The 23,787-nt window shown below is 27.1% G+C and overlaps 9 protein-coding genes across 14 annotated transcripts; 3 read left to right on the forward strand and 6 right to left on the reverse strand.

Moving 5' to 3' along the window:
* Nucleotides 1–373: 373 nt before the first annotated feature.
* On the reverse strand, nt 374–3,526 carry LOC122534090 (putative tricarboxylate transport protein, mitochondrial). 2 transcript variants are annotated; one of them, XR_006307830.1, is made up of 5 exons: nt 3,247–3,526; nt 2,406–2,840; nt 1,779–1,999; nt 1,334–1,599; nt 374–1,298 (listed from the first exon to the last, which is right to left on the reverse strand). XR_006307830.1 is itself a non-coding variant. In XM_043664402.1 (4 exons), the coding sequence occupies exons 1-4, from the start codon at nt 3,392–3,394 to the stop codon at nt 1,417–1,419; spliced, it is 987 nt and encodes a 328-aa protein (XP_043520337.1). In that variant the 5' UTR covers nt 3,395–3,526; the 3' UTR covers nt 374–1,416. The 2 variants fall into 2 exon arrangements, 1 of the variants encoding a protein (XP_043520337.1); XM_043664402.1 differs by having other exon boundaries at nt 374–1,599.
* An 807-nt stretch (nt 3,527–4,333) lies between these two features.
* LOC122534073 (SWI/SNF-related matrix-associated actin-dependent regulator of chromatin subfamily B member 1) lies at nt 4,334–6,531 on the reverse strand. Of its 4 annotated transcripts, none has more exons than XM_043664373.1 (6): nt 6,397–6,531; nt 5,470–5,933; nt 5,150–5,277; nt 4,766–5,078; nt 4,523–4,699; nt 4,334–4,390 (listed from the first exon to the last, which is right to left on the reverse strand). In XM_043664373.1, the coding sequence occupies exons 2-6, from the start codon at nt 5,919–5,921 to the stop codon at nt 4,351–4,353; spliced, it is 1,110 nt and encodes a 369-aa protein (XP_043520308.1). In that variant the 5' UTR covers nt 5,922–5,933; nt 6,397–6,531; the 3' UTR covers nt 4,334–4,350. The 4 variants fall into 4 exon arrangements, with proteins under 4 accessions (XP_043520308.1, XP_043520305.1, XP_043520306.1 ...); XM_043664370.1 differs by having other exon boundaries at nt 6,221–6,457; XM_043664371.1 differs by having other exon boundaries at nt 5,470–5,956; nt 6,219–6,457.
* Nucleotides 6,532–6,764: 233 nt separating this feature from the next.
* On the forward strand, nt 6,765–10,013 carry LOC122534070 (vang-like protein 2). Of its 2 annotated transcripts, XM_043664368.1 has the most exons (5): nt 6,765–7,244; nt 7,329–7,920; nt 7,985–8,143; nt 8,221–8,938; nt 9,855–10,013. In XM_043664368.1, exons 1-5 carry the CDS (start codon nt 7,114–7,116, stop codon nt 9,866–9,868), a joined length of 1,614 nt encoding a protein of 537 aa, XP_043520303.1. In that variant the 5' UTR covers nt 6,765–7,113; the 3' UTR covers nt 9,869–10,013. The 2 variants fall into 2 exon arrangements, with proteins under 2 accessions (XP_043520303.1, XP_043520302.1); XM_043664367.1 differs by lacking the exon at nt 9,855–10,013 and having other exon boundaries at nt 6,766–7,244; nt 8,221–9,712.
* Nucleotides 10,014–11,498: 1,485 nt separating this feature from the next.
* On the forward strand, nt 11,499–12,564 carry LOC122534075 (prefoldin subunit 2). The gene is made up of 3 exons (XM_043664376.1): nt 11,499–11,711; nt 11,944–12,067; nt 12,192–12,564. Exons 1-3 carry the CDS (start codon nt 11,566–11,568, stop codon nt 12,381–12,383), a joined length of 462 nt encoding a protein of 153 aa, XP_043520311.1. The 5' UTR covers nt 11,499–11,565; the 3' UTR covers nt 12,384–12,564.
* A 929-nt stretch (nt 12,565–13,493) lies between these two features.
* Nucleotides 13,494–14,822, reverse strand: LOC122534071 (polycomb protein EED-like). Its single transcript, XM_043664369.1, has one exon. It carries the CDS (start codon nt 14,820–14,822, stop codon nt 13,539–13,541), a length of 1,284 nt encoding a protein of 427 aa, XP_043520304.1. The 3' UTR covers nt 13,494–13,538.
* On the reverse strand, nt 14,823–16,090 carry LOC122534074. The gene is made up of 4 exons (XM_043664375.1): nt 15,978–16,090; nt 15,297–15,482; nt 15,046–15,207; nt 14,823–14,964 (listed from the first exon to the last, which is right to left on the reverse strand). The coding sequence occupies exons 1-4, from the start codon at nt 16,035–16,037 to the stop codon at nt 14,869–14,871; spliced, it is 504 nt and encodes a 167-aa protein (XP_043520310.1). The 5' UTR covers nt 16,038–16,090; the 3' UTR covers nt 14,823–14,868.
* A 458-nt stretch (nt 16,091–16,548) lies between these two features.
* LOC122534089 (malignant T-cell-amplified sequence 1 homolog) lies at nt 16,549–17,830 on the forward strand. Its single transcript, XM_043664401.1, has 6 exons — nt 16,549–16,699; nt 16,785–16,937; nt 17,011–17,111; nt 17,225–17,358; nt 17,445–17,512; nt 17,601–17,830. Exons 1-6 carry the CDS (start codon nt 16,689–16,691, stop codon nt 17,680–17,682), a joined length of 549 nt encoding a protein of 182 aa, XP_043520336.1. The 5' UTR covers nt 16,549–16,688; the 3' UTR covers nt 17,683–17,830.
* Nucleotides 17,811–21,090, reverse strand: LOC122534088 (putative uncharacterized protein DDB_G0291608). Its single transcript, XM_043664400.1, has 10 exons — nt 20,815–21,090; nt 20,699–20,745; nt 20,555–20,635; nt 20,204–20,410; nt 20,043–20,127; nt 19,843–19,965; nt 19,611–19,783; nt 19,434–19,535; nt 19,188–19,376; nt 17,811–19,121 (listed from the first exon to the last, which is right to left on the reverse strand). Exons 1-10 carry the CDS (start codon nt 20,876–20,878, stop codon nt 17,970–17,972), a joined length of 2,223 nt encoding a protein of 740 aa, XP_043520335.1. The 5' UTR covers nt 20,879–21,090; the 3' UTR covers nt 17,811–17,969.
* A 725-nt stretch (nt 21,091–21,815) lies between these two features.
* On the reverse strand, nt 21,816–23,563 carry LOC122534077 (vacuolar protein-sorting-associated protein 36). The gene is made up of 6 exons (XM_043664380.1): nt 23,341–23,563; nt 23,090–23,285; nt 22,652–23,013; nt 22,429–22,593; nt 22,143–22,358; nt 21,816–22,084 (listed from the first exon to the last, which is right to left on the reverse strand). The coding sequence occupies exons 1-6, from the start codon at nt 23,434–23,436 to the stop codon at nt 21,911–21,913; spliced, it is 1,209 nt and encodes a 402-aa protein (XP_043520315.1). The 5' UTR covers nt 23,437–23,563; the 3' UTR covers nt 21,816–21,910.
* Between the last annotated feature and the right edge of the window lie 224 nt (nt 23,564–23,787).

Genomic DNA, 23,787 nt, shown 5'->3' on the forward strand with positions numbered 1-23,787 from the left:
ATGGTTTTATAAACTGTAGTTTTAAAATTATATTACATTTTATATGCATAACAATATTATGTAATGTATACAATATTCTGCATGAACAATAACATTAAACAATTAGTAATCATGCTAAATTAATTTCAAACTTATATCAATACATTGTTTACAAATACTATTTTTTACAAATATATTCTTTTTAATTGAAATTATTTATCACAATTATTTGTGGAACAATAATAATTATATATATATTTTTTATTTTAACTATATATATATATATATATATATATATATATATGATTTTTAGGTACAAAATTATTTTATATTTTTAAAGTCTTTTTATATTTTAAAAATAGTAATGGGTTTCCATAAAAAAATTTAAAAACAATGCTGTAAAGATATATATATATTTGAACGTATAAATAATACAAACTACCATGAACCATTATATGTTATTGTTAAAGTAATAAAATAGATTGTTTGTAAATATTATGAGATTACAAAGTCTCTATTTTAAAGGAACTACATGTTTATCTCCATCTGAATGTCACAGCCATTATAATTAAATTTTTATGTTTAATTAATGCTAAAATATATTACAATATTTGAGCGAAGATAATTATATTCAATGGAATGTAATAAATCTGTATATACATAAAGATGTCTTTGATTAATAATTTTTTATATCTTTTACCTATCCTAATTTTATTTTGATATTATTATATTGAAAAAAATTAATAAAAAAAACAATTATTTCCCTTCGCTCATATAATAAACATTTTTTATTAGTTCCGTTATTTAATTAACAATTCTTATATTTTTGTACCGAAACTGTACAATATTTCTTGGAATGAATGATATATATGTACATACATACATACATACATACATACATACATACATACATACATATATCTACATAACTTATGTATACCATGTACAAATCACTTTCATAATATAAACATTCAATTCATTCGATGATTTGAATCTATAGGAATGTTAAATATTTAACAGTATTTTGAATAAAATTTATAAATTAATGCATAATCAAAAAAAATATTTAAAAAAAAATTCAAATAATTGTGTACTAAATTCATATCATTCACCATTTTCCTTCTGTATTAAATAAAAATTTATATAAAAAAATATATGTAATGAAATTTGTGTTCTATGCAATTGTAACTTTCAAATTGATATAATTAATATAAAAACTGAATTTTTCAATGTAGGATTGTCTATTCATTTTCATCTATCTATTCATTTTCATTCGTTCAAATGCCCACTACAACAGAATATTTTGGTATATATTATGTTTGAAATAAAGGCATTTCTAAACATGTACATTTACAGATGTCTTATATAAAAAATGAAATTATGAAAGCTACATTTGCACTGATATTTTAAAATATATAATTGTAAAATTAATAATTTTCAAGGCCAAAGTCGATCAAAAATTTCCTTAAAGGAATCGTAAATCATAAATGTTATGGCAACATCTAAACATACTCTGCTTAATCTTGGAACAGTTCCTTTATAAAATGCCATTGGACCTTCATTAATCCATATTTGTTTCATACAATCTATACTATTCTTGTATTTTGAAGCTTCTAGGCCCTAAAAATATAGTCCATATTATGTACATACACACACACACACACATATATATATATATATATATATATATATATATATATATATATATATATATACATATATATATATATATATAAAAAAAAATATGTAACTTAATAATTAAGTGATTAATAAGTGATTAATAAAAATGAAATATTTACCTGCATTCTAGTTTTTACAACATCAATTGGAGTATTTCCAAAAACAGACAATGCTCCAGCACATGCACCAAAGAATCCAGTAACTACTTTTGGTATAGCTACATCTTTGTTTCCACCTCTATACCAATCTTTTAACGTTTCCATGGTGCAAAATCTAATTGCTTGGTTTGATCCTTGTTTTAAAATTGTAGGTGTTACTCCTTGATATACACCTCTAAATCCTAATAAGTAAAAAATTACAATTTTAACTTTAATGTTATAATTAAAATTATAATTGTTATTATAATATTAATCATAATTATATTTTATCTATTATTTGATACATAATATATAATATTTTATATATATAATTTAAAAATTATAACTAATAGCATATAACTGCATGTCACAAGAATGAAAAACTCATTTTACTGTAAACTGAGACTATTCAATTGACCTTGAATAAAGTTGATTAGACTAGCTGCATATATGATTCACAGTAATTTTATTTGTTCTTAGAGCATTGAATAACCAAATGTTTAGTTCTTTTTCAAGTCATACTTACATTGTTACACAAAAATGTTATGCATTAAAAAATTATATTTATTAGCATAAACTATTTAAAACAATATATAGTATTCCATTTACCATATTCTTTAACAATCATTTGTACTCCATGAAAGAATCCTTTGTATTTTGGATTAGCAGATCGTTGATCATTTATGAACTTTACTTTAATAGTTTCCATAGGAGTAACTGCAAAAATAGCTTCAGATGCACCAGCACATAATCCTGCTATAAAACTTCTTTGTGTAGTAAGTTTTCCATTTGAATCTGCTAATATTTCTTTTACTTTTTCAAAGGAACCAAAACGTACACCTGATTTTGGTATTGAACCATAAAGTAATACTGAAAGACCCCTATATAGACCAAAGAATCCACGATTTTTTATGGTTTTTCTCACACAATCCCATATTCCTGAATATTCTTTACCAGATCCAGTTTTTCCATCAAGTTGTAACTGTGTTTTTACATACTCAGTTGGATAAGTAATACATATTTCTATACCGCCGGTAATGCCTCCTAAAATATATCCATAATTTCATTGATATCTTATTCTGTTATTATTAAAAAAATTATTAAAAATCGTTAAAAAAGAACTTAATGAAAATCATTTATACGCATTAAAAAGAAAAATGTATAAACAATTCATTAATCACGAAAAATGATATAAAATAAAAAAGAATACTTTAAGCGCGTGTCCCCAAGGTTAAACATTTCTTAATCTTTGAATCTATCATGTGTCGAATGCGCTGACTCAGTTTATCTATCTTTTTCACTCCTCTATAGTTTTACTTACATTCCTCTTTTATGTTAATGTATTTACATTCTACTGAACCACTTCAATAAGTGACAAAGATCACTAAGCATATATTAAATATGAAGTCATTAATATAAAAAATGTTATAATATAAAAAAAAAATTTTACCAGCTACGATTCCTTTAATACCGCTATTACTGACAGCCGCTGCAGCTCCATGATCAGTGAGCCAAGGCCTGCGAGGAAAAGGATTACGGAATGTTGAAATTGTACTTGATTGTTGCGATGACTTATATATCAATGAACTGATATCCATTTTTCGAATTTATTTTGGCTTGTCAGTAGTCTTACTCCTTTAGATATCAAATCCGCACTGAGTCGATTAATATCTATACATTTAGATGCGCGTTCCCCTTCCTCAAACTTCTTTTACTCACACTTTTATACGTTGACAGCCTAACACTCAATGCAATGTACATAATCACAATTGAATAGGCAACTGTAAGTGGAATGACCAAAATTTCTTATATTAATAATGTACTTTAATTCAAATTCTGTTGTATTATTTTTTTCTACAAGTATACATTTTTATTTATATTGTGAATTGTACGTAAATTATAAATATTATAGAATTTTAAATAACAATTTTTCAATAAATTAAAAATTCTATTTTGCACATTTTATTTTTTCTATTATATCATTATTAAAATAGAATTATAAAGACCGAGTAATCAAGATCGAGTAATTAAAGTAAAATCAATAAATGAGTAGTTATTTAATTATATACTTAGATATTTCATTTTAATATAAAACACTTTTAAAAAGATGAAAATCTGAATTAGTTACTCTACTTTAGCTAATAGAAGAACATTTCAAATTTGTTATCGATATTATAAATGTTACATTATATGATCACATGATATATATTTCAAAATAATTAGGATTATGTTAGTTATCAAGAACTTTTTTTTATTTCTTCTATTACATAACATCATATGTAAATGGGATTATGCAAAGAGGAAGTGATTACAAGAAGATAGGAATACTTTTTGATCATAGATAAAGTTTTATATTAGCTGTACTGTGATTTTGATAAATGTATAAATTTTTATTAAAATGCACTTTATTCTCTATTTAAATTGTAACATAAAAGTTTATTATCATATTCAAAGTTTAAAAAACTCTAATGAATGTCCTCAGAGCAACTCTACAAATATGACGCCTTGATTTTTTATCGTTATCGATATAATTTTTCCTCGTAATTTACATGCTTTACCATCCAGGTGTAGTATTTGCTAAACGTCTCATACGTCTGAAAGCAAAAGCATTAAAAATATTGTAATTATTTATAAATTATGTAAATTATAATATATTCTAATGTATTATAATGTATGTAAATTATAAACGTAATTATTAAATTATATAAATATATAACGTAATTTACCGGGTATTTCGATCTTGATCACGTATTTTCTTTTCCATTTCTGCATCTGTTAATGTTTCTAAAAATGGAGCCCATTGATCAGCTTCTGAAGGTGGTCTGAAAGGTACTTCTACAGTGGGTAAAGGCGCTTCAGAAAATGCATAAGTTCTTTGGTGCCATGATAATTGTCCTCGTACGCTAAAATAAATTTATTTAAGATATATTAATAAATTATTTATAAATATGCAAATTATTTTCATTTACCTATAAGCAATGGCAGTAACAAATTCTCCACCAAGTCCTAATTCAGCACACAGTTTCATTGCAAACTTTTCAGGATTATTTTCTTTTTCAGACATATCCCATTCTACTTGATCTACTAAGGATGTATTGCCTACATGTATGTTTAATTTAATTATAACTCGTTGATCACATTGATCTTCTAAAATTGTTTCTTGTGGAAAAGCCTCTATTTGTTGTCTTATGGCTTGTGCAATAGCTGGTACAAAGGTTAATGGATTTAAATCTAAATCATCACATAACACCTCAGCAAACTGTTCTGGAGTTATAAGACTTTCTAAAACAAACAAATTGTTTTATTATGATAAATTAAATTATACATATACATGATGTATACAAGTATCATACCATTTTTATTCCATGTGAAAGTATCCCTCAATTTTTGTCCTTCAATTTCCATATCTAAACGAATTGGGACTAACATTTCTTGCTGTGCTGCATTTTCTAAATTTGCTGATGGATCTGTGTCATCAAAACTAAAAAAATGTGTACAATATTAACTATTATTTAAATTTTTTTAGAAATTTTATAGAATTTTATCACTTTTAGAATTTATGGAAGTTTAACATTGTTGTCATTACATGTACTAATATGTATTTATTCCATGTATAAATCAACTTTTATAGAATTATGTTTTTATATAAATATAAAGAAGAAAACATATTTACCATAAAGGAAATGTTCTGACTTTTTTATTATGTACTCTATTACGATTAATTGGTGTAGCTTGAGGTACAGCATCCAAATGTGAACTATTTGGTAAACTAGGTACCCAAGGCATTGATTTTTTTGATTTTCCTTCTCTAGGAGCTGGAGGTTCTGTCGAATGTACTGATACAGCTTTATATTTATCATCATTACCTTCTATAATATCTTCTACTTCACTAGCTCTCAAAAGAGACACACTGGATGCAAGTACATGTTGACTTAAACCAAGTTCTACTAATTTTTTACGCTCATCATTTGTAATAGATCTTCGGAACATTCCAGGATAACGTTTATACAATGATCCTCGAAATAGGCGTAAGTAATTGCCCACTTCAGATCCAATACAATAATATTCTCCATTTTCCTCTACTTGGAAACTTATAGGTTTATCACCATATGTGCGTAGAGCCATGTTTATATATTTCTATAAACATATAATATATCTTAGCTTCAAAATAAACGATAATATTAACATATAATAATAATCTTCAACAATTCTTTCAATATATTATATATAATTATCATTATAGTGTAAAAATTGCCAGTTTTAAAGAGATATAGATATGTTTATATGAAATTAAAATATTAAAATAATTAAAATATTAGTGTTCTTTGAAGCTAATTAATTCATAATTATAATTTATAATATAATAATTTGAATCATTTATGATATAATATTATTGTATATTACAGTTTATATCATTTATCTACCTGTTTGACCGGTTACTTAATACTTTTCATCTGTCACAGTTTTGTTAGCATTATCGTAAACTCACTAAGCTGTTTTTTTTTCACGATTGGCGATCTATAGTATACTAACTTATTTTCAGTGAACGATATTTGATTAAAAATTATATGTGGAATGCATATATACACAGAAAGTCTACCTTTAAAAGAAAAAGCAATCCAACAAATAATTTGACCAATTGTTGTGTAGTTTGTGTTCGTTAGGTATGACAATAAAATCCTAAAGCTACGTTCTAAGAATATTCGGCACATTCACTGCTGTACGAAATATTCATAAATCCGAAGAAGCATTGGCACCAACATTTTTAATTTTCAACGCTGTATTAACGTTGTCAATATCATTGTAAAATAACTTATAACCAGTAATGAAAAATAGCAATTAAGCCTAAGTCTTTTGAATTACACATATTGTCACTTTTATAAAAATTTAATACTGTTTATTCTCGCTTATGTAATATCCCTAGAAAGTCATGCTGTTCTTTCCCTAACAATTATTTCGGAATGTGGTAACAAGACAAGTTAGAGGGGGTGAGAATAATAAACGTTAGGCGTGTCGGCGTCTATTTTTTTAATACTTTAATAGAAATCTCTATTAAATAAGTAACTTCATTATAATTATTTTTGACGATACTAACATCACATTTAAAAGAGATGTATACCTCGTTTTAAAATATTGAAGCAGAAACAATTTTAAGCTTGGAGAATGCCATGTTCATACAATGCTATTTTATAATTCAATAAGATTTCAATTTTACATTTGATATATTTGCGAGAGTACATGTGCTTGGTGCTCAGTTACGAGTGGAAGAGGGTATGTTCTTATGGGGTAACAGCAAGGCGGTAGCCTTTGCCGGGGAATGGAGACGGAGAGCGTAAAGTCGGGGGCTAGCGAGCATAGCCATAGCCATCATAGCAGAACTTCTCAAAAACATCATCGTACTCATAGTTCTAAATCTCACCATAGACAACATTCACACAGGAGTACTAGGTATTTTGGATTAATTAAAAGAAAATAAAATTTAGTTTTTTTTCTTTTTTTGTTAAACAAAATGATATAAACATTTTTTTAAAGGACAAATCGTAGTCAAAAGAAGGAAAGACACAATTTAGATTCTACAGAAATGGCACCTTTTCAAACAACTGTTAATGTAAGAGGAGATAGTGTCGACAATCTGGGTCAAGAAGTTATAGAGGTACAAATTTTACCTCAAGATGAGAATTGGGGTGAAAATACTACAGCTGTTACTGGAAATACTTCTGATAGATCAGAATCAACTGAAGATGTGAGCCATTGGGCAAATGAGAATGATGGATCATTTAGTTCCTGTAATCGGTTTATGGGACCGGTTATAGCAATGATACTTGGATTAAGTGCTTTTCTTAGTCCTATAACAATGGTTATATTGCCTAAACTAGGATTTTTTCCTGATTCTACAACTGTTCTAACTATGCAACAAAAGCTTCAATTATTATCTTGTAATGCTGAATGTAAAGGCCAATTACTAGGTTTAGCCTTTAAATTGGTGCTATTAGGTATTGGGAGTTGGGCTGTGTTTTTACGATCAAGAAATGCTACTATGCCACGTATATTTTTATTCAGAGCAGGAGTGTTGCTTCTTACTACATTATGCATTTGTACTTACTGGTTATTTTATGTTGTTCAGGTATATGATTTTATATTCTAAAATCTCTTCACTTATAGTATTTATATATCACCATAAATTGTAGGTTACTGAGAGTGCTAAGACTGCTGCTAATGGTGAAATAACAGAATATAAAAATCTAGTGAATTATGCAGGTACTCTTGCAGATACTCTATTATTCATACATTATATTGCTATATTGTTAATTGAAATTCGCCATCAGCAGCCTATTTTTTATCTTAAAGTAAGTTCATTTAATTTTTTATATCTTTGTATCTATTCTTGACACGTTATACTTATAATAATACGTTAATATTTAAGGTTGTAAGATCACCAGATGGTGAATCGCGATCTTATGCAATAGGACAATTGTCAATACAGCGAGCAGCAGTATGGGTATTAGAAAGATATTATACAGAATTTCCTATTTATAATCCATACTTAGAAAGACTGCCAGTATCAAAATCTGGCAGAAAACAATCAAGCTTCAAGTTTTACGAAGTTGATGGTGGAGTATCTGGTAGTGTTCAGTCACGAGGAGGCAGTGGTGATAGAGCAGTTATAACAACTCAAACTCGTCGTAGAGATTCCAGTCACAATGAACGTTTTTATGAGGAACATGATTATGAACGTAGAGTACGAAAACGTAGAGCTAGATTAATCACTGCCGCTGAAGAAGCATTTGCACATATAAAACGCTTGCATTCAGAAATTGACTCAACTCCAAATCCTGGTCCTATGGATCCCATGGAAGCTGCGCAAGCGGTATTTCCATCTATGGCAAGGGCTTTACAGAAATATTTAAGAGTTACCCGGCAACAACCGCGTCATTCTGTTGAATCTATTTTAAATCGACTTGCACGATGTTTGGCTCAAGATGCAGCACCACGTGCATTTTTGGAACCTTTTTTTGTAACCAGTCCTGTTCTTTCAAATGAAAAAGAACGACAAAAAAGATCGCACCATTGGGCTTTAGTCTGCGAAGGAGAATTACCATCGCGACCTCTTGCGAATGGTTGCGAATTTCAATTACGACAAGGTGAAGTAGCTCTGTTATGTACAGTATATCATTTACCTCATTTTCATCTTACAGAACAGCTCGCACATCCTAAATCTAATAAATTCTTATTAAGATTGAATTCCGAAACGTCGGTTTAATAACAGTATAAAATCAATAGCTTTTTTTTCGTTTTAAGATAATTTAAAATATCAATATTTTTAATTCAAACAAAAACTATTGATACTGCGAAATTTTCTGCTGTATATAAGTAAAAACAGATTATAATACTGCATATTTAAGTACTGAGAATTAAAAACAACTATAGATATTGAAATTAAAAACAACTATAGATATTGCAATTAAAAACAATTATAGAAATTGAAACTGATATTGAAAGCCTGCAAGAAAATAGTATACTTAAAAGTAATAGCTTTTTTAATATATATATTTTTAAGGGATAAAAGTCTTGGGAATAATAAAATAGTTTTTTATGCAAAGTCACAGGAAGTGTTCATCTCAATAATGTTCACATATCTTTTTTAGTGCAGATAGTAGTAAAATAAAAGAACAATATAACTTTCTCATTTATAATTGTAGATGAAAGAAATTCAAACTTTCATGATATTATGCATCTGTATTTATTTATTTCATTATTTTACACATTATTACCTATATATTAGTAAAATTAATTTACTATATTTCTGGATAGTTACATGTAAAAAGTTAAAACTTTCAGTTATTCTGCAGTATATATATATAAGTAAATAGAAAAGTAAAGTTGAAATATAAATTCTCCTGAGTAATTTTCTTTTTGAAAGAATTCTGCAAAATTATTTTAACATAATAATGTAATAAATAGTAATGTTATAAAATTATTACATTCGTACAAATTACAAATTTTTATATAATAAAAATTTTTATTTATTGATATTTACTATAGCAACTTTTACAATAGATAAGAGAGATTAAAAATGAAATACTCTAAAGAGAAAGAAATACATTCCTACATACAATATGCTATTCAATTCATACATATGCATTTATAATATAAGATGATATGTGTATCTATTAATTTAAAGATATAATTTCTTCCATGACACGGAATTAATTAAGTTTGATATGTTTTACGTATACATACTATATATATAGTATGTGTGTTTTCAATATAAGATATATTAAATTAAAATTTTTTATTTCAAAAATATGATCATTCTTAATTTATTTGTATTTATTGCTAGTAATTAAAAATTTAATAAGTATTAAAAAATTATTTTACTAAAATATAAAATAAATTGCAGTTGTGATAATCAAATAAAATTTTAGAGCAAAACATATATAAAAATTTACAATTTTATATTTTGCAAAAGACATGCAATCAAATGAACTATTGTAAATCCTAAGATATCTAGTTTTTTGTGTAATTTAAAATTCCATGTAATTTATTATATTAAATATTGAAAATATGTTTCAAAATGTCTACTTAACTTATTAGTACTTTAATATTTGGTTGTTAAAATCAGATATTGACTTCTTCCTATAGCTGTCATTGCATACTATATTCCTATATTATTTATGTCGTTTATATATAATAAGATCTTTTTTGTATATCTTTTTATATATATTTTTTGTATTAAATCGTTACTATTTTACGTTTTATTTTGGAAGGCTGATAATATTATATTGTGTTTACTATGCTTACTATTAAGATAGATATACAATAAACAATATGTGTGTTATCTAACATTCATGTTAACATATGTATATACAGCATATACATTTCATGAGTATATAATGAAGTGATCAGTATGATAACAAAACTTGTTATACAAAAAAAGTTTATTATAATACTCATTTTCTTTCTATACATTCCTGTTTAATATCTAATTTTAAATATTAAAAGATAAAATAATTTGATATGATGAGTGTAAGTTTATATATGCCTAAAAAAATATTTAACATATCATCATTAAATAAAAACAAAAAAATATATGTCACTTGCCTCTGCTCATAAATTGTATTATTTAAAACTATGTAGTAAATTAAGAATATTTATGTTTAAGGACATAGAAATTCTTTTAATTCTACATTTCTACAAGTATACAATGTGTTGCGAATAGCTTTATCCGAAGTTTTTTATTTATGTGTAAGTTTGAATGTATTAATTGATAAACAAAATTAATGAACATTCAGTGTATAAATATTACTTGTTTTAGATATGATATATTCTGTTTCATTCTGTGTAGAATATATATTGATAATTTACTTTTATAAGATTTCGTTATATTTTGTAAAAAAAAAAAGCAGTACGCACAAAATAAAATTCTGATTTCATAGAATGTACAAAAATCATAATAAAGAGATTTGATATTATTTCAATTTTTATTTATAAATCTTAAACCTAATTTGAGTATAAATAAAATCTTTTTCTACATCTCATATAAAAAAAAAACAACAAAAATTAGTATTTTTATTAAAATTTAATTTTTCTTACAACAAAATTGAACCTTAAATTATTTTTTTTTTTATGATATGAAGTTAAGACATTATTCTGTTGAAAATATCGAACGATCTATTGACATATATATAAATCGATTTTAAGTACGAACGTCATGCGCCAGAGGCATCACTGAATCTTACGGATGAAAAAGTGATACAAAGCTCCTAATATGGCTAGTGATAAAAAATCAGGAAAATCTTCGAAAGGCACAAAATCTACCACAGAGATACTATCTGAATTTCAAATGCTTCGCAGTGAACAAAGAGCAATGGCCAATAAATTGTCTGAAATGGAGATGGAACTAAATGAACACAAGTATGTGCTTCCTAACCTATATTATTTATTTTTATTGCTAACTACAAATATTTTAAATATTGAATAAATACATAGCAAATAACTTGACATAAATTTATATATCATGAGATTTTAATGAAAAAAATAGAAAATTTATTTTATTTTGTTTTGATAAATTAAATAGTAAGTTTTTTTTCAAATAGCATAAATTATTATTCAATTACTTAAATGATACATACTTTTAATTTTTTAGGATCGTTATTGATACATTAAAAAATATAGATCCAAAAAGAAAATGCTATAGAATGACTGGAGGTGTTCTATGTGAACGTACTGTAGAAGATGTGATGCCTGCATTGGTAACAAATAAAGAACAGGTTTGTTTTATCTTTATTCCCATAAATAATAGTCAATCATTATAATAATGCATGTATATCTTTTTAACTTTTAAGAATATAATATAAATAAAATGTAGTTAAATATAATTAAATGTATTTATAGTTAATTAAAGTCATAGATGCTCTAAATGACCAATTGACAAAAAAAGGACTTGAAATAAATGAATTCAAAGAGAAGCACAATATTAGAATTAGAGGGCAACAAGATATGCAACAACGACAAGGTGAAGATAAAGATTCCAAAGAAGCTAAAAGAAGTGCTGTAGTTGTTAATTCATTAAGCAATTATTCATAAAATCAAAATTTCTTATTTATAATATATTTCAGGCTTACATTCAAATCATATTTTGGCACTTATTTATTAAATCTTCTAAGATTGTATTTGAAGTGTATAAATATCCAATTTTTGAATGTATTTTATATAAAAACATTTACTGATTTTTCTTTATGGATAAAAAGTATATAACTTAAAATAATTACTTTGGTTTTCCATAGCTATCACTTTTTAGTATAATTTAATTACACTATAATATATTACTATTTTAGACAATTATTCCAGATTATTCTAGATTTTATATATTTTTTTTTATAAATCATTGGATAAAATGTATTAATTAATTGCTAAAAAAAAATAGCAAATTATAGCAAAAGAGTTATAGTAAGTAAATTTATATAAATTTATAAAATATAAGATTTCTATTTAAAGATATGCGAAATTGTTTAAAAATAGGTCGGAAAAATTTGAGTAGAATCATATGGGATCTTAATATTCTCATATCGATTAGTTTCGCGATCATCCACTTATGCTAATTATATCTAAAATTTAGTCTCGAGATTCCAAATAATACGAGACTTGAGATTCGGTCCTTCGCTTCTATATTTCTAAATGAAATTATGAAAGTTATTTTTATTCCGAAAGCGAAATTTTTTTAAATATTTTATTTTATTTTTTTTTACTTTTTACTTTTTATTTATAAAAAAGGTGCATTAGTTTCTATTATAAACAAAATATTTTTAAAAAGTATGTATAGATTAATGCTCTATTGTAAAATGGGAAATATTTTATTTTGTTAAATAATCATACTAATGCATAAAATATATATGAAGAATTAAAGCCTTGCATGCTTTTCAAAATTGTTTAGTACAACATAATGTGATTTTTAAACATTAATGTGATTTTTAACAAAAATTCTTTTTGTTACAATTCCATGTATAAAAAATTAATTCCTCATTTTTAATGAAGATATTATAATCAGTAATAAAATGTATAAATATCTAAATTTTAATTTTTTCATAAATTACTTATGGATAGAAATAATTACGATTATTTTATAAATACGCTGATATAAAATTATGATTTACTATAGTAATTATAAAGGCAGTAATAAGCATTTAATACAATATATTATGTAAATATAAAGGCACCATTTTATGAATTATTATGGAAACATTAGTGTTCACGATTCCATCTCCATACAGTAGCATCATCACAAACACATAATAAAACTGAACCATCTCTGCTTAAACTAGTTTGGCGTATAGGTGCAGTACATCTAGGATGTTGAAGTGAGTAACAGCGTGCTTGGCCAGGTTCATCAACTTCTAAGTCCCACACATATGTTCTACCGACTTGATTTCCTAAAGCTATCGTACGTTGCCAAAAATCCATTGAAAATCGTATAAACCATATATCACATTCCTTAAATTCAAATCTATGTAAAACTGTGGCGCTTGTTTCTCCGTTACGTAATTGAGAATCTTCGAGACGCCCTGGTTTCCAACAAACAATACAATTTTCACAAGATTTACTTAAGATGAAGTCACCATACCATTTAACACAATCAACATAATTACGATGAACATCGCGTGTAGTAAAATCTGGAAAATGTTGCAATATTGAATCAAAAGGTCTTCCATTACGACTAGGATTGCAATAGTAGGATTGTTTTATTGCTTCTTGCATATCTGATTTATCCAAAGACCATAATTTCAAAGCGTGATCCATGCCACATGAAATAATACGTTCTCCTTTCAAATCAAAATCAGCACTTAAAACTTCATCTCTATGACCTTCAACACCACCAAATATTGCTATGCATACATCAGTTTTTATATTCCATAACCTAAGAGCATGATCTTTTGATGCTGACAGTAATATATTTGGATCTCTAGGGTGAATTTTTAATTCATTTATTGCATGACCATGTCCAATATAATGTTTGATGCAAGTCATAGTTACAGGACTAATAACTCTTACAACACCACGTGATCCAGCAACTGCTAAAAGAGGTTTTCCAGAATCATCATAAGTCCAAATACAAGTATAAAAATTTTCTTCTGGATCAGGATCTGCATAGCATTGACGTAATCTAATATTTCCTCCTTCTGGACATTCATAAATGCTTACTCGATTGCTTCCCACTGAAGCAAATATCAATGGTTCACCTTCTTTCAAATGGTGATTAAACTGTACCCCAAATAATGGTTGTCCATGATCTTCTTTAACACTGCAACAATATCTGTAAAGGGGTTTGTCCGTACATGGTTTATATTTTGTTGTTTTACTTCTACGTCGACCTTTTCTTCTATAACGAGCGCTACGAGTAGGTGTATCACTGCGATGAGTACCAGCTGTTGAATTACTACCAATACTGCATTCAGTTTCATCACTATCATTTTCACTGTCTTCTTGGCTAGAAGCATATGCTTGACTTCTGCTACCTGCCTTTTTCATTTTAACATTAAAATATAAGTTCAAGTTTTATAAAATTTTATATTATTTATATCCCAATAATAGGAATTCCACTTGTTATACCCAATATAGCTTCTACTAAATTCAATATTCTATTACCTAATTGTATACAAATGTGTGGTTTCTGGAAGAAATATAAAAATTAATATAATAAAATAGTTACAAACTAAAAAATGAAAAGAAAATATCTACATATATAACTTACAAAAACATTAGCTGATAAAAATTTAATGTTGTATTTCTCTCGTATTTTTGCTGACTTATGAAAAGTTAAGCCCATAATATTTGAAATTCCTCTGCAATTCACAAGGCATGCAGCTCCAGAAATGATGTAATGTTCATCTATGAGACTTATATTTGTTTCTACCTTAAACAATGATATATATTTTTTAACATTAATATTTTATAAATACATAATTTATAAATATATAATTATTAAATATATTATGTATTTACTTCAGATAAAGATTGAGTAGTCCAATCAAAAACAAAAATAATGAAATCTACACCTAGCGTTAAATTCGATTGTATGATTTTATCAACAAGTTCACACTGATGTACAACAATATGCCATTTCCTTTCCTTTGCACTTTCATGTAATCCTTCAGAAACTTTGCAACATAATTCTGCTGGCCCTATAACCTACAATTATTTTTTATATTATAATTATTTATTGTGTCTGAATACTATGTTAACATTTTTTACAATTAAACATAACCTTATTAAATTTGATACTCATTATTTTTGAAAAAAATAACAGAAATGTTTATAAAAAGTGATAAAAAACTATCATATTTTGTAATATAAATACAAAGATATTATATTTGTCAATATATCTTATTAATAAAAATAAATATATCACAAATAATTACAATATGAAAAATTTGTACAATATATAAACTCCGATCAATTAAATATCTTTCAGGTATTTCCTATTTAAATTTGCAAATGTAAATCAAAGTTTTTTTAATAAATAACGAATATATTTTAAAATAAAAAGAAAATTACAATAAAACATAATGTATATATTTTAGTTTTTTATCTATTAAAATTACATATTGTTTGAAGGAATTCTCAAAAAAATTCTATGAAGTAAAATAAACATGTGATAGTAATATTAAAAAATTACAAACACACCAAAAGAGAAACCAAACAATCATTTCGGCACGGACCACAATTAGTGAGTAGTCCCGCCATGTTTCCATCTTTGCCAACTGCATGACATTAGTGTTATAGTTTTAAAAATTATAATCCGGAAGTACGTAATAACGCGCCACTAACGTATAAAATAAATGGTTCTAATAGATATAAAATTATTTCAATTTTTACATTTTGTAAAAAAAAATGGATCCAAAATTTGATTCTGTAAAAAATTTTTAGTTTTGTAAAAAAAATAGTTCTAAAAAAATAAATTCTTATATAATTAGATTTTATTATTTTATTTATTTCACGTTTAGTTCAGTTCTTGCAAATAAATATTTTATAGTAATAATATTTCATAGTAATTTTCATAAATATTGTTACTATACAAATTATTATAATTTGAAAATTTTTGCTTATAAAAATATTGTAACTATTTTTCTTATAATATAATTTAAATTCATTATATCATTTAATGTTTGAGACATCTTTTTATGGAAATGAATGATATGTAACAACTTATTATTCATATACGTATACATTGATCTGTATATATAGTACTGTAGTTTAATATTCATACATAGTATATACCGGTCGTATTCAATCTTTTGAAAATCAAAATTTACATTAAGAATTGTTTAATTGAATGTATTTTTTATATATTAATAATTCTGCGGCATTCAATATTATTTTGTAAAAGAGAGAAAAATGTTTAAAAAGTACATACATATGTTATTCTGTCTCTTATAAGAACATAACCTTTATCTAATGATAATAATGCTGTCGTTTTTAATACTTTACTAGATTTGACGAGAAAGATAGCATTTCTGGTATGCAACAACTGAAATCATCAGTTCAAAAAGGAATTCGGTCAAAACTTTTGGAGCTATATCCCCACTTAGAAGGTCATGTAGATGCTATCATTCCAAAAAAAGATGCTTTCCGAATTATAAAATGGTAAATTTTCTTAAAACTGATATATTTTATATTTAGTATTAAATAATTTTGTATATGTTTATTTTGTGACTAGTCATGACCATATAGAGATTATAGTAAATGCAGCAGGAGATCTTTTGTTTTTCCGTCAACGTGAAGGATCTTGGATGCCAACTTTAAGATTGTTACATAAATGTAAGTAATATTTTTTCTAAATATGACAAACAATGTAGTTAATAGAAAGTTAATCTTAAACAAAAGTTTATACTTTATAATTTATTTTACTTCAATATATTTAAAAATTTTAGACCCATTTTTTTTACCAATGCAACAAGTTGATAAAGGTGCTATCCGGTTCGTTCTTAGTGGAGCTAACATTATGTGTCCTGGTTTAACATCAAAAGGTGCAAAGATGACACCTGTAGAAAAGGGAACAGTTGTTGTATCCTTTGTTAAAGTAACATAAAGTGAAGTTATTTATTAGTATAAAAAAAATTAAGAATATTAAATTCTTAACTTAAAATATAGGCTGTTATGGCAGAGGGAAAGCAACATGCTTTAGCTGTGGGTGTTACTACATTGTCAACAGAAGATATGTAAGTAAATAACCTACAATGTGTAAAATCCGTTAATATGTAAAAAATTTAAGAAGTGCTTTATAGGTTATAACAATGTAATTTACAGAGTTAAGGTGAACAAAGGAATAGGTATAGAAAATTGTCATTATTTAAATGATGGACTTTGGCAAATGAAATCTGTGAAATAAAAGACTGATGTACATTATTCAAGATGTATTATACAGATGTCTTGATTGTTGTATGAATGCATTTTTTGATATTTTTAAAAAATGTGCTGTGAAATGATAATTCTAATTATAATATTACTCTCAAAATAAAAAAAAGATTAATAATGCATTTTTATTGTACAAACTGAGTGAATATGACAAATTTATTGTAACTGTTTAAATGCATCAATATTATTTAAATGTAATTTTATGGTTTACACAAAATTAAGGGAAACCTATAAATAGATGTATGCAGTTATAAAAAATAATTAACCAGATCCTGATTTCATATCTGCTTGACCTTCTTGACCTTCTGAAGCAACAGAACGTTCATTTTCACAATGTCCCGATACTGATGAGTAAGATGAATTACTGGCATCAGAAGTTGGTACAGAAGCAGTGTTTGAACCAGGTACACTGTTATTAGTAGTATTATTTTCTCCAACAGCATGAGGAGATTGTGGATGATAATGAGGGCTGTGTGGACTATGAGGTCCATGGCTGTGTGGGCGACCCATAGTATGTGGTGAATATTGCGAATATGGCTGATGGTAATATGGATGTGGATATTGAGGATATGGTTGATGATATGGTTGTTGCTGAGGATAAGCATAAGATGGATGTGGAGGTCTTGGAGCTAATGGAACATTTTGAGCCTGTTGAGTAGGTCCTGGTTGATATTGACTGTAGCCTTGATTCGGTGGAATCATCTGGGGAGTATGTGGATTAGAAACTGGTCCTTGAGGTGGAAGCACCTGCGTTCCTTGGGTTCCTTGTGTTGCTTGATGAGGTGGTATTGAATGATTAGCTAACATTCCTTGTTGATGATGATTGTGTTGTATAAGAGGAGCCGGTGAAGAAACAGGCGGCATATTCGGTGTATTTGCAGTTACATTTGTATTAGCAACTACTGCTACAGCAGCAACTGTTGTAGTAGCAGGTTGCTGTGATTGTAAAGATGGTTGTGATTGTTGCGTCGATGGTTGTTGTTGTTGTTGTTGTTGTTGAGGCGGTGGTGGTGGCTGTGGATGCTGTAGATGTTGTTGAGATGGTGGCTGTTGATGTTGTATTGGTGGTGGCTGCTGTTGTTGTGGTTGTAGTTGTAGTTGCGGTTGTGGCTGTGATTGCGAAGGTGGTGGAGGTGGCGGTGGTTGTTGTTGTTGTTGTTGCTGCTGCTGCTGTTGTTGTGGTAGTGGTGGTGGCGGCGTTTGCTGCTGCTGCTGCTGCTGTTGCTGCTGTTGTATTGGACTAATAGTTCCACTATACATGCCAGAGTTGGATGTATGTTGATTAACATTTCCTTGAGATGAAGGTTCTGGCTTATTTTCAGTATATGGTGGTGAAGATGTTTCTTTTTTAATTTCATTATTAGATTTTTCACAACCATTTGATTTTTTATCTATTGTATCATTGTCAGTAACCTACAAAGAAATTATAGTGTTAATTATCTATATATTAATGATTATAATTCTGTCAACAGTACTTACATCAGATGGTGTTTCATCATTAATAGGAGCAGGAGTTGGAGTAGGAGTAGAATTTGGAGTTGATTCACTTGATGCAGGTCCATCTGAGCGATTTTCTTCTGCACCTTTTAATCTATCTCGTCTAAGCGTTTCATATTGTCGTTCTACCATTTTATTGAATGTTTCTTCATCTACAGCTGGTTTACAATGCTGAAAAAGACATTATTTTACATTTGAATATTTATCTTATTAAAAATGATAACTTACTTTTTTTAATTCTTCTTGGAATATTTCACTCGTTTCAATAAATTTACGTTTCTTTGCTTCAAATTTTTCTTCTATTTGTTGCAATTCTGCTTCTAGCTTTTTCTGTAATATTCAATTCATTAAAATAATTATTTAAGTAATTTCTCTAACTAAAAATCAATGTTTGTTTCATTGTACCTGATGCATTGTTAAAGATTGTACTTGACGACGTAATACTTGCATTCGTTGTGTAGTAACAACAGAGCGAACATCAGGAACTACAGTATCACTAAATATCTCATTAATAAGACGATGATTTCGAGTATATCGGGAATACGCAACATGTTTTACAGAATATCCATCATCTTGATCTGCAGAATAAAAATATACATAGTATTTTTACTTGTTTTAATTATATGAATTTATATACCATCATCATCTTCTGCAGGTAAAATATCTATTCTTCTATCTTGTGCTGCTTGTCCTTTGGTACTGCCAGATGAACGTTCATGACTCTCTCGATCATCATTATTTTGTTGTGCTGCACATAATGCTGTGATCAAAATACGTTGTGTTAAAAATTTAATATAAACAAGGATATTTATATACTTATTGAGATAAAATATTTACCAGATTTCCCTCTATTTTTAGCGGCAATATAAGCTAAATATGCAGGTGAATTGTGATAAGTTTTTAAACTTTTCTCATATTCAACCTATTATAACATAAATAATATTAATATATATTTTTGTAGTTACACAAAAATAATATTAACACATCATCACTTCTACCTTTTCTGCTTCATATTCTTCAATAAATTCAGTTTTATCTTCTTCAGGTAAATCTCTCCACATTTGTCCAATAATCTTTCCTATTTCCCATAATTTTAATTCTGGATTTTGAGCTTTCACTTGATCCCAAACTTTTCTACTATATCTCATGTAAGGCATAAGAGGTTTTTCTGGTGGCTTAGGTGGTTTAGGCATACGAGAATCAGCCTATATAATTAACATGAAATTTAATTTATAAAAGTATTATTTTATGAAATAGTTAACATGAAATAATGTAATCTATAAAAGTATTACTTTAATTTCAATATTTTATGTTATTATAATTTCAGTTATAATTGACCATGTACATACATTTGTATTTTTTCCAACTTTCTGTGGTGTAAATCCTGGATGACTATGAGGCGTTTGAATAAATGGGCTTTGTGCATCTTTCTATAAATTATTCCAAAGATTAATTTTATGTTTTAAATCTTCTAATTTGTTACATTTACTTACACTATTAGTTGAACTACTACTACTTCCACCAGAAGCTCTAAGTCTTTCTGAAATATGGTTATTTTTTTTTTAATACATAAGGATTAGCAGAATATATTAAGATTAATAATGCTTACGATTAGATGCAACAATATTTGAAGTAGCCATTGCTACTTGCTTATAGTTCGGAGGCAAAGCCATTTTGTATGCCGAGTAGGCTTTATTTTCTCAATGATATAACGAATGCACTTAATAATATTCAAATACTACTAATTTTTATATCGTGTGTAATTCAGAAAAATATAGTATATTCCAAACTTTAAGAAATTCATTTAACCGCATTCACAATGCTTCATATTCTACAATAAAAATACCTCTTCTCATTTTAATCTTAAACTAAAATTGTGTAGTCTGACAAACAAGTCAGTATATGCGGCAGCTTCGACCATTGGTCAGGAATTATTTGTCAATTGTTGACTCATAATTTTTCATTATTATAGATAATGTATCAAATTATTATTTTAGTTTTTTTTACTTCTAATTGATTGATTCAATATTTATTCGATGCATAATTACAAGAATGTTAGTGTTTAAAAAAATGGCGGATAGTTTAGGTATGATATTTTTAGTTCATGATTAATTGAATAATAGAATTTTTAAATTAATAGGTAAGTTTTCAGTATTGACTATATATTTGATATTTTATAATCAGATTTATGGTTATACGAAATAATTTATGTTACTTACCAACTTACTAAAATAGTTAAGTATATGTTACTATAGTTTAAAGTTGAATACAATTTGTTTAGTTTTGTTCTTATTTTTGTTTTATTTACTCGAATTTGCATACAATGTTGTAAATTATTGTGATATTTGTAACAGAAAAATATTTATTTACAAATGTGCACATATATTCAATGATTACTTATGTACATTATAGTTACAAAGCATTCTTAATGATTTTAGTTTTCATATAATACTTATAAGATACTATAAGATAAACGTTCACGAAAATGATTTTTAATTAAATATTAATTTTAAAGGAAAAATTATAGATTTTGTAACATGCAGTATTTAATCTTTAGTTTTGATTTATTCTATATGTGTAATGAATGAAAGCAGAAAAAAATATAAGAAATTTTAAATTTTTACATATGAAAACAATATATTTAAAACTTAATATGTGTGTGTGTGTGTGTGTAAATATATACGGCAATGAGAAATTTGACAGTGTTAATCATCTTTTTCCAGAAATAGATTAGGATAAAATCTTAAAGCTTCAATTGTGTCATCTCTAGATGCTCTTCCTCTTTTTTCTGTAACTAGTAGCCTCTCACGCGCTAAAAGGACTGATATACCTTCTGATTGAGCAAATTCTTCTGCTGTTAGAGATCCTCTTTCTTTTATCTAAAAAGAGTAAATGAAGTTAAGCTTTCTATAAAAACTGTTTAAATTATTTACTTACCAGCTCAGCTATAACATCAACTATGGCATTATCGTCATGTGATCTAGATTGAAGAACCATAACTCCACTATCAAATACTCTCAATACTATAGGTAAACTCAAAGATGCTAGTTGTCTACTAGCATTTAGTAAATCTTCTGGTGAAAGAAGTTCTAAGCCTCTAGCTCTATTTACACGACAATAAACATCTGTTAATGTCATCATTCCTCCAACTTCCTATAGAATGAAATTTATAAAATATCTATCATATATTATAATTTTAGTAATGTTTATTAGGAATATTAACTTTAATTGGTTCTTCTAAAATATTTGCAAGTTGTATAGCCAATTGTTTGAAATATTCGTTACTACTCTTATATGCATCTCTGGTGACAGGGTCATCAATGCCAAGACTCATTAAGTAAGATTTAAATCTAACTGTTTCATCCTCTGTGATATCTCCTTGTCTCTCCTGCAATGGTCTTTGATTATGAATGTCAATTTTACAAAGTAATCTTGTCGAGAATCACCCGTATTTTTGCTGAGATAGTTTTTGAAATGGAAACCATATCTTTGGCCACTTCCATAAGCTTCTTAAGATCTTGAAAGGCCATTGATATACTTTCATCTGTTGCTTTTTGTTGTTCCTGAAGGCTTCTTTCAATACCTATGATACCAGTTCTTGTCTTTATTTGTGGTAGAGGTTTATTAATGTCTCCACTATTTTTTGTATTACTGTCAGGATGATTTAAAGGCATAATAGGTGTAAATTCCCAAACTCGTCTCATAATAGTATCAGACAAATGTGTATGAAAATTTGGATCTAGACCTTCTTTAAATGAGAATTTAATATAATTATATATGCTATTATCTAATGGACCAGGCATTTTATCTAGAAAGCAAAATATTTTTATAAAACTGTGTAATTTTAATATCTTAATTTGCAACTATTATTAATTGTAGCATACCAACTGGAGACTCGGAAAGATGTATTATGATTTTTTTGCTACGTCCAAAGGAAAATGGACCAGGGACTTCTTCCTCGAAGAAAACTATATGACGGAGAGATAATGAAAGACATGTGAGACCACGCGATATATCACCAGGTCTTCCCCAAAGGAATCTGTGACTGGTAAGTACTAATTCACCACTTTCAAAATTTGTCTGTCAAAAAATTGAAGGTTATGTTTTATTCTGATGCTATGATTAACATACATACCTTAACATCACCATCGTATATGCATATGTTAATGTCGCGTCGTATATAAATTTCATTATGAAAAAGTCGAGAATCGGCGTATTCAAATCTATTCATTATTTTCAAAGACCAAAGTGGTCTTCTGAAATCAAGATTTTTATAAAGATACGTAAAAAACAGTTTTCTCGGAACGTGAATTGCCTTTGTGGCAATTTTGACGTATCCTAACCGCAAGATGTCCTTCCATTTCTGCACAATTTACCTCTACTCTTGTGGTAAATCGTTAATATATTTTAAATATATTTATTTCAAATTGCGTTTCTTAATCGATATAATAGATTCAATAGTTGATGTAATATAATTGATTTGATTTTGTAACTTGCTTACTTCTTAATTATAATCAATAATAAACGAAAATGTTTACATTCAAGAAATGAAACTTGGAGATTGCAAAACCTATATAAAAAT

The sequence above is a fragment of the Frieseomelitta varia genome, unplaced genomic scaffold (assembly GCF_011392965.1).
Source record: "Frieseomelitta varia isolate USP_RPSP 00005682 unplaced genomic scaffold, Fvar_1.2 scaffold_576, whole genome shotgun sequence".
NCBI lineage: Eukaryota > Metazoa > Arthropoda > Insecta > Hymenoptera > Apidae > Frieseomelitta > Frieseomelitta varia.

What these genes read in the sequence shown, in the direction of transcription:
- LOC122534090 (XM_043664402.1), bottom strand. Translation starts at nt 3,394, where the DNA reads ATGGATATCAGTTCATTGATATATAAGTCATCGCAACAATCAAGTACA. An exon ending in TATTAAAGGAATCGTAGCTG is followed by an intron (nt 2,841 to 3,246) that starts GTAAAATTTTTT and finishes GATATATTTTAG; the next exon opens with GAGGCATTACCGGCGGTATA. An exon ending in AATGATTGTTAAAGAATATG is followed by an intron (nt 2,000 to 2,405) that starts GTAAATGGAATA and finishes TTTACTTATTAG; the next exon opens with GATTTAGAGGTGTATATCAA.
- LOC122534073 (XM_043664373.1), bottom strand. Translation starts at nt 5,921, where the DNA reads ATGGCTCTACGCACATATGGTGATAAACCTATAAGTTTCCAAGTAGAG. An exon ending in TTTCACATGGAATAAAAATG is followed by an intron (nt 5,079 to 5,149) that starts GTATGATACTTG and finishes TGTTTGTTTTAG; the next exon opens with AAAGTCTTATAACTCCAGAA. An exon ending in GTTACTGCCATTGCTTATAG is followed by an intron (nt 4,700 to 4,765) that starts GTAAATGAAAAT and finishes AATTTATTTTAG; the next exon opens with CGTACGAGGACAATTATCAT.
- LOC122534070 (XM_043664367.1), top strand. Translation starts at nt 7,114, where the DNA reads ATGGAGACGGAGAGCGTAAAGTCGGGGGCTAGCGAGCATAGCCATAGC. An exon ending in GGTTATTTTATGTTGTTCAG is followed by an intron (nt 7,921 to 7,984) that starts GTATATGATTTT and finishes CATAAATTGTAG; the next exon opens with GTTACTGAGAGTGCTAAGAC. An exon ending in AGCCTATTTTTTATCTTAAA is followed by an intron (nt 8,144 to 8,220) that starts GTAAGTTCATTT and finishes TTAATATTTAAG; the next exon opens with GTTGTAAGATCACCAGATGG.
- LOC122534075 (XM_043664376.1), top strand. Translation starts at nt 11,566, where the DNA reads ATGGCTAGTGATAAAAAATCAGGAAAATCTTCGAAAGGCACAAAATCT. An exon ending in ATGGAACTAAATGAACACAA is followed by an intron (nt 11,712 to 11,943) that starts GTATGTGCTTCC and finishes TTAATTTTTTAG; the next exon opens with GATCGTTATTGATACATTAA. An exon ending in TGGTAACAAATAAAGAACAG is followed by an intron (nt 12,068 to 12,191) that starts GTTTGTTTTATC and finishes ATGTATTTATAG; the next exon opens with TTAATTAAAGTCATAGATGC.
- LOC122534071 (XM_043664369.1), bottom strand. Translation starts at nt 14,822, where the DNA reads ATGAAAAAGGCAGGTAGCAGAAGTCAAGCATATGCTTCTAGCCAAGAA.
- LOC122534074 (XM_043664375.1), bottom strand. Translation starts at nt 16,037, where the DNA reads ATGGCGGGACTACTCACTAATTGTGGTCCGTGCCGAAATGATTGTTTG. An exon ending in CTACTCAATCTTTATCTGAA is followed by an intron (nt 15,208 to 15,296) that starts GTAAATACATAA and finishes TCATTGTTTAAG; the next exon opens with GTAGAAACAAATATAAGTCT. An exon ending in TTTTATCAGCTAATGTTTTT is followed by an intron (nt 14,965 to 15,045) that starts GTAAGTTATATA and finishes TATTTCTTCCAG; the next exon opens with AAACCACACATTTGTATACA.
- LOC122534089 (XM_043664401.1), top strand. An exon ending in GCTTTCCGAATTATAAAATG is followed by an intron (nt 16,938 to 17,010) that starts GTAAATTTTCTT and finishes TTTTGTGACTAG; the next exon opens with TCATGACCATATAGAGATTA. An exon ending in TTTAAGATTGTTACATAAAT is followed by an intron (nt 17,112 to 17,224) that starts GTAAGTAATATT and finishes TAAAAATTTTAG; the next exon opens with ACCCATTTTTTTTACCAATG.
- LOC122534088 (XM_043664400.1), bottom strand. Translation starts at nt 20,878, where the DNA reads ATGGCTTTGCCTCCGAACTATAAGCAAGTAGCAATGGCTACTTCAAAT. An exon ending in GTAGTAGTTCAACTAATAGT is followed by an intron (nt 20,636 to 20,698) that starts GTAAGTAAATGT and finishes AATAATTTATAG; the next exon opens with AAAGATGCACAAAGCCCATT. An exon ending in ACCTGCAGAAGATGATGATG is followed by an intron (nt 19,784 to 19,842) that starts GTATATAAATTC and finishes TTTATTCTGCAG; the next exon opens with ATCAAGATGATGGATATTCT.
- LOC122534077 (XM_043664380.1), bottom strand. Translation starts at nt 23,436, where the DNA reads ATGAATAGATTTGAATACGCCGATTCTCGACTTTTTCATAATGAAATT. An exon ending in CTATCTCAGCAAAAATACGG is followed by an intron (nt 22,594 to 22,651) that starts GTGATTCTCGAC and finishes AGACCATTGCAG; the next exon opens with GAGAGACAAGGAGATATCAC. An exon ending in TTTTAGAAGAACCAATTAAA is followed by an intron (nt 22,359 to 22,428) that starts GTTAATATTCCT and finishes TTCATTCTATAG; the next exon opens with GAAGTTGGAGGAATGATGAC.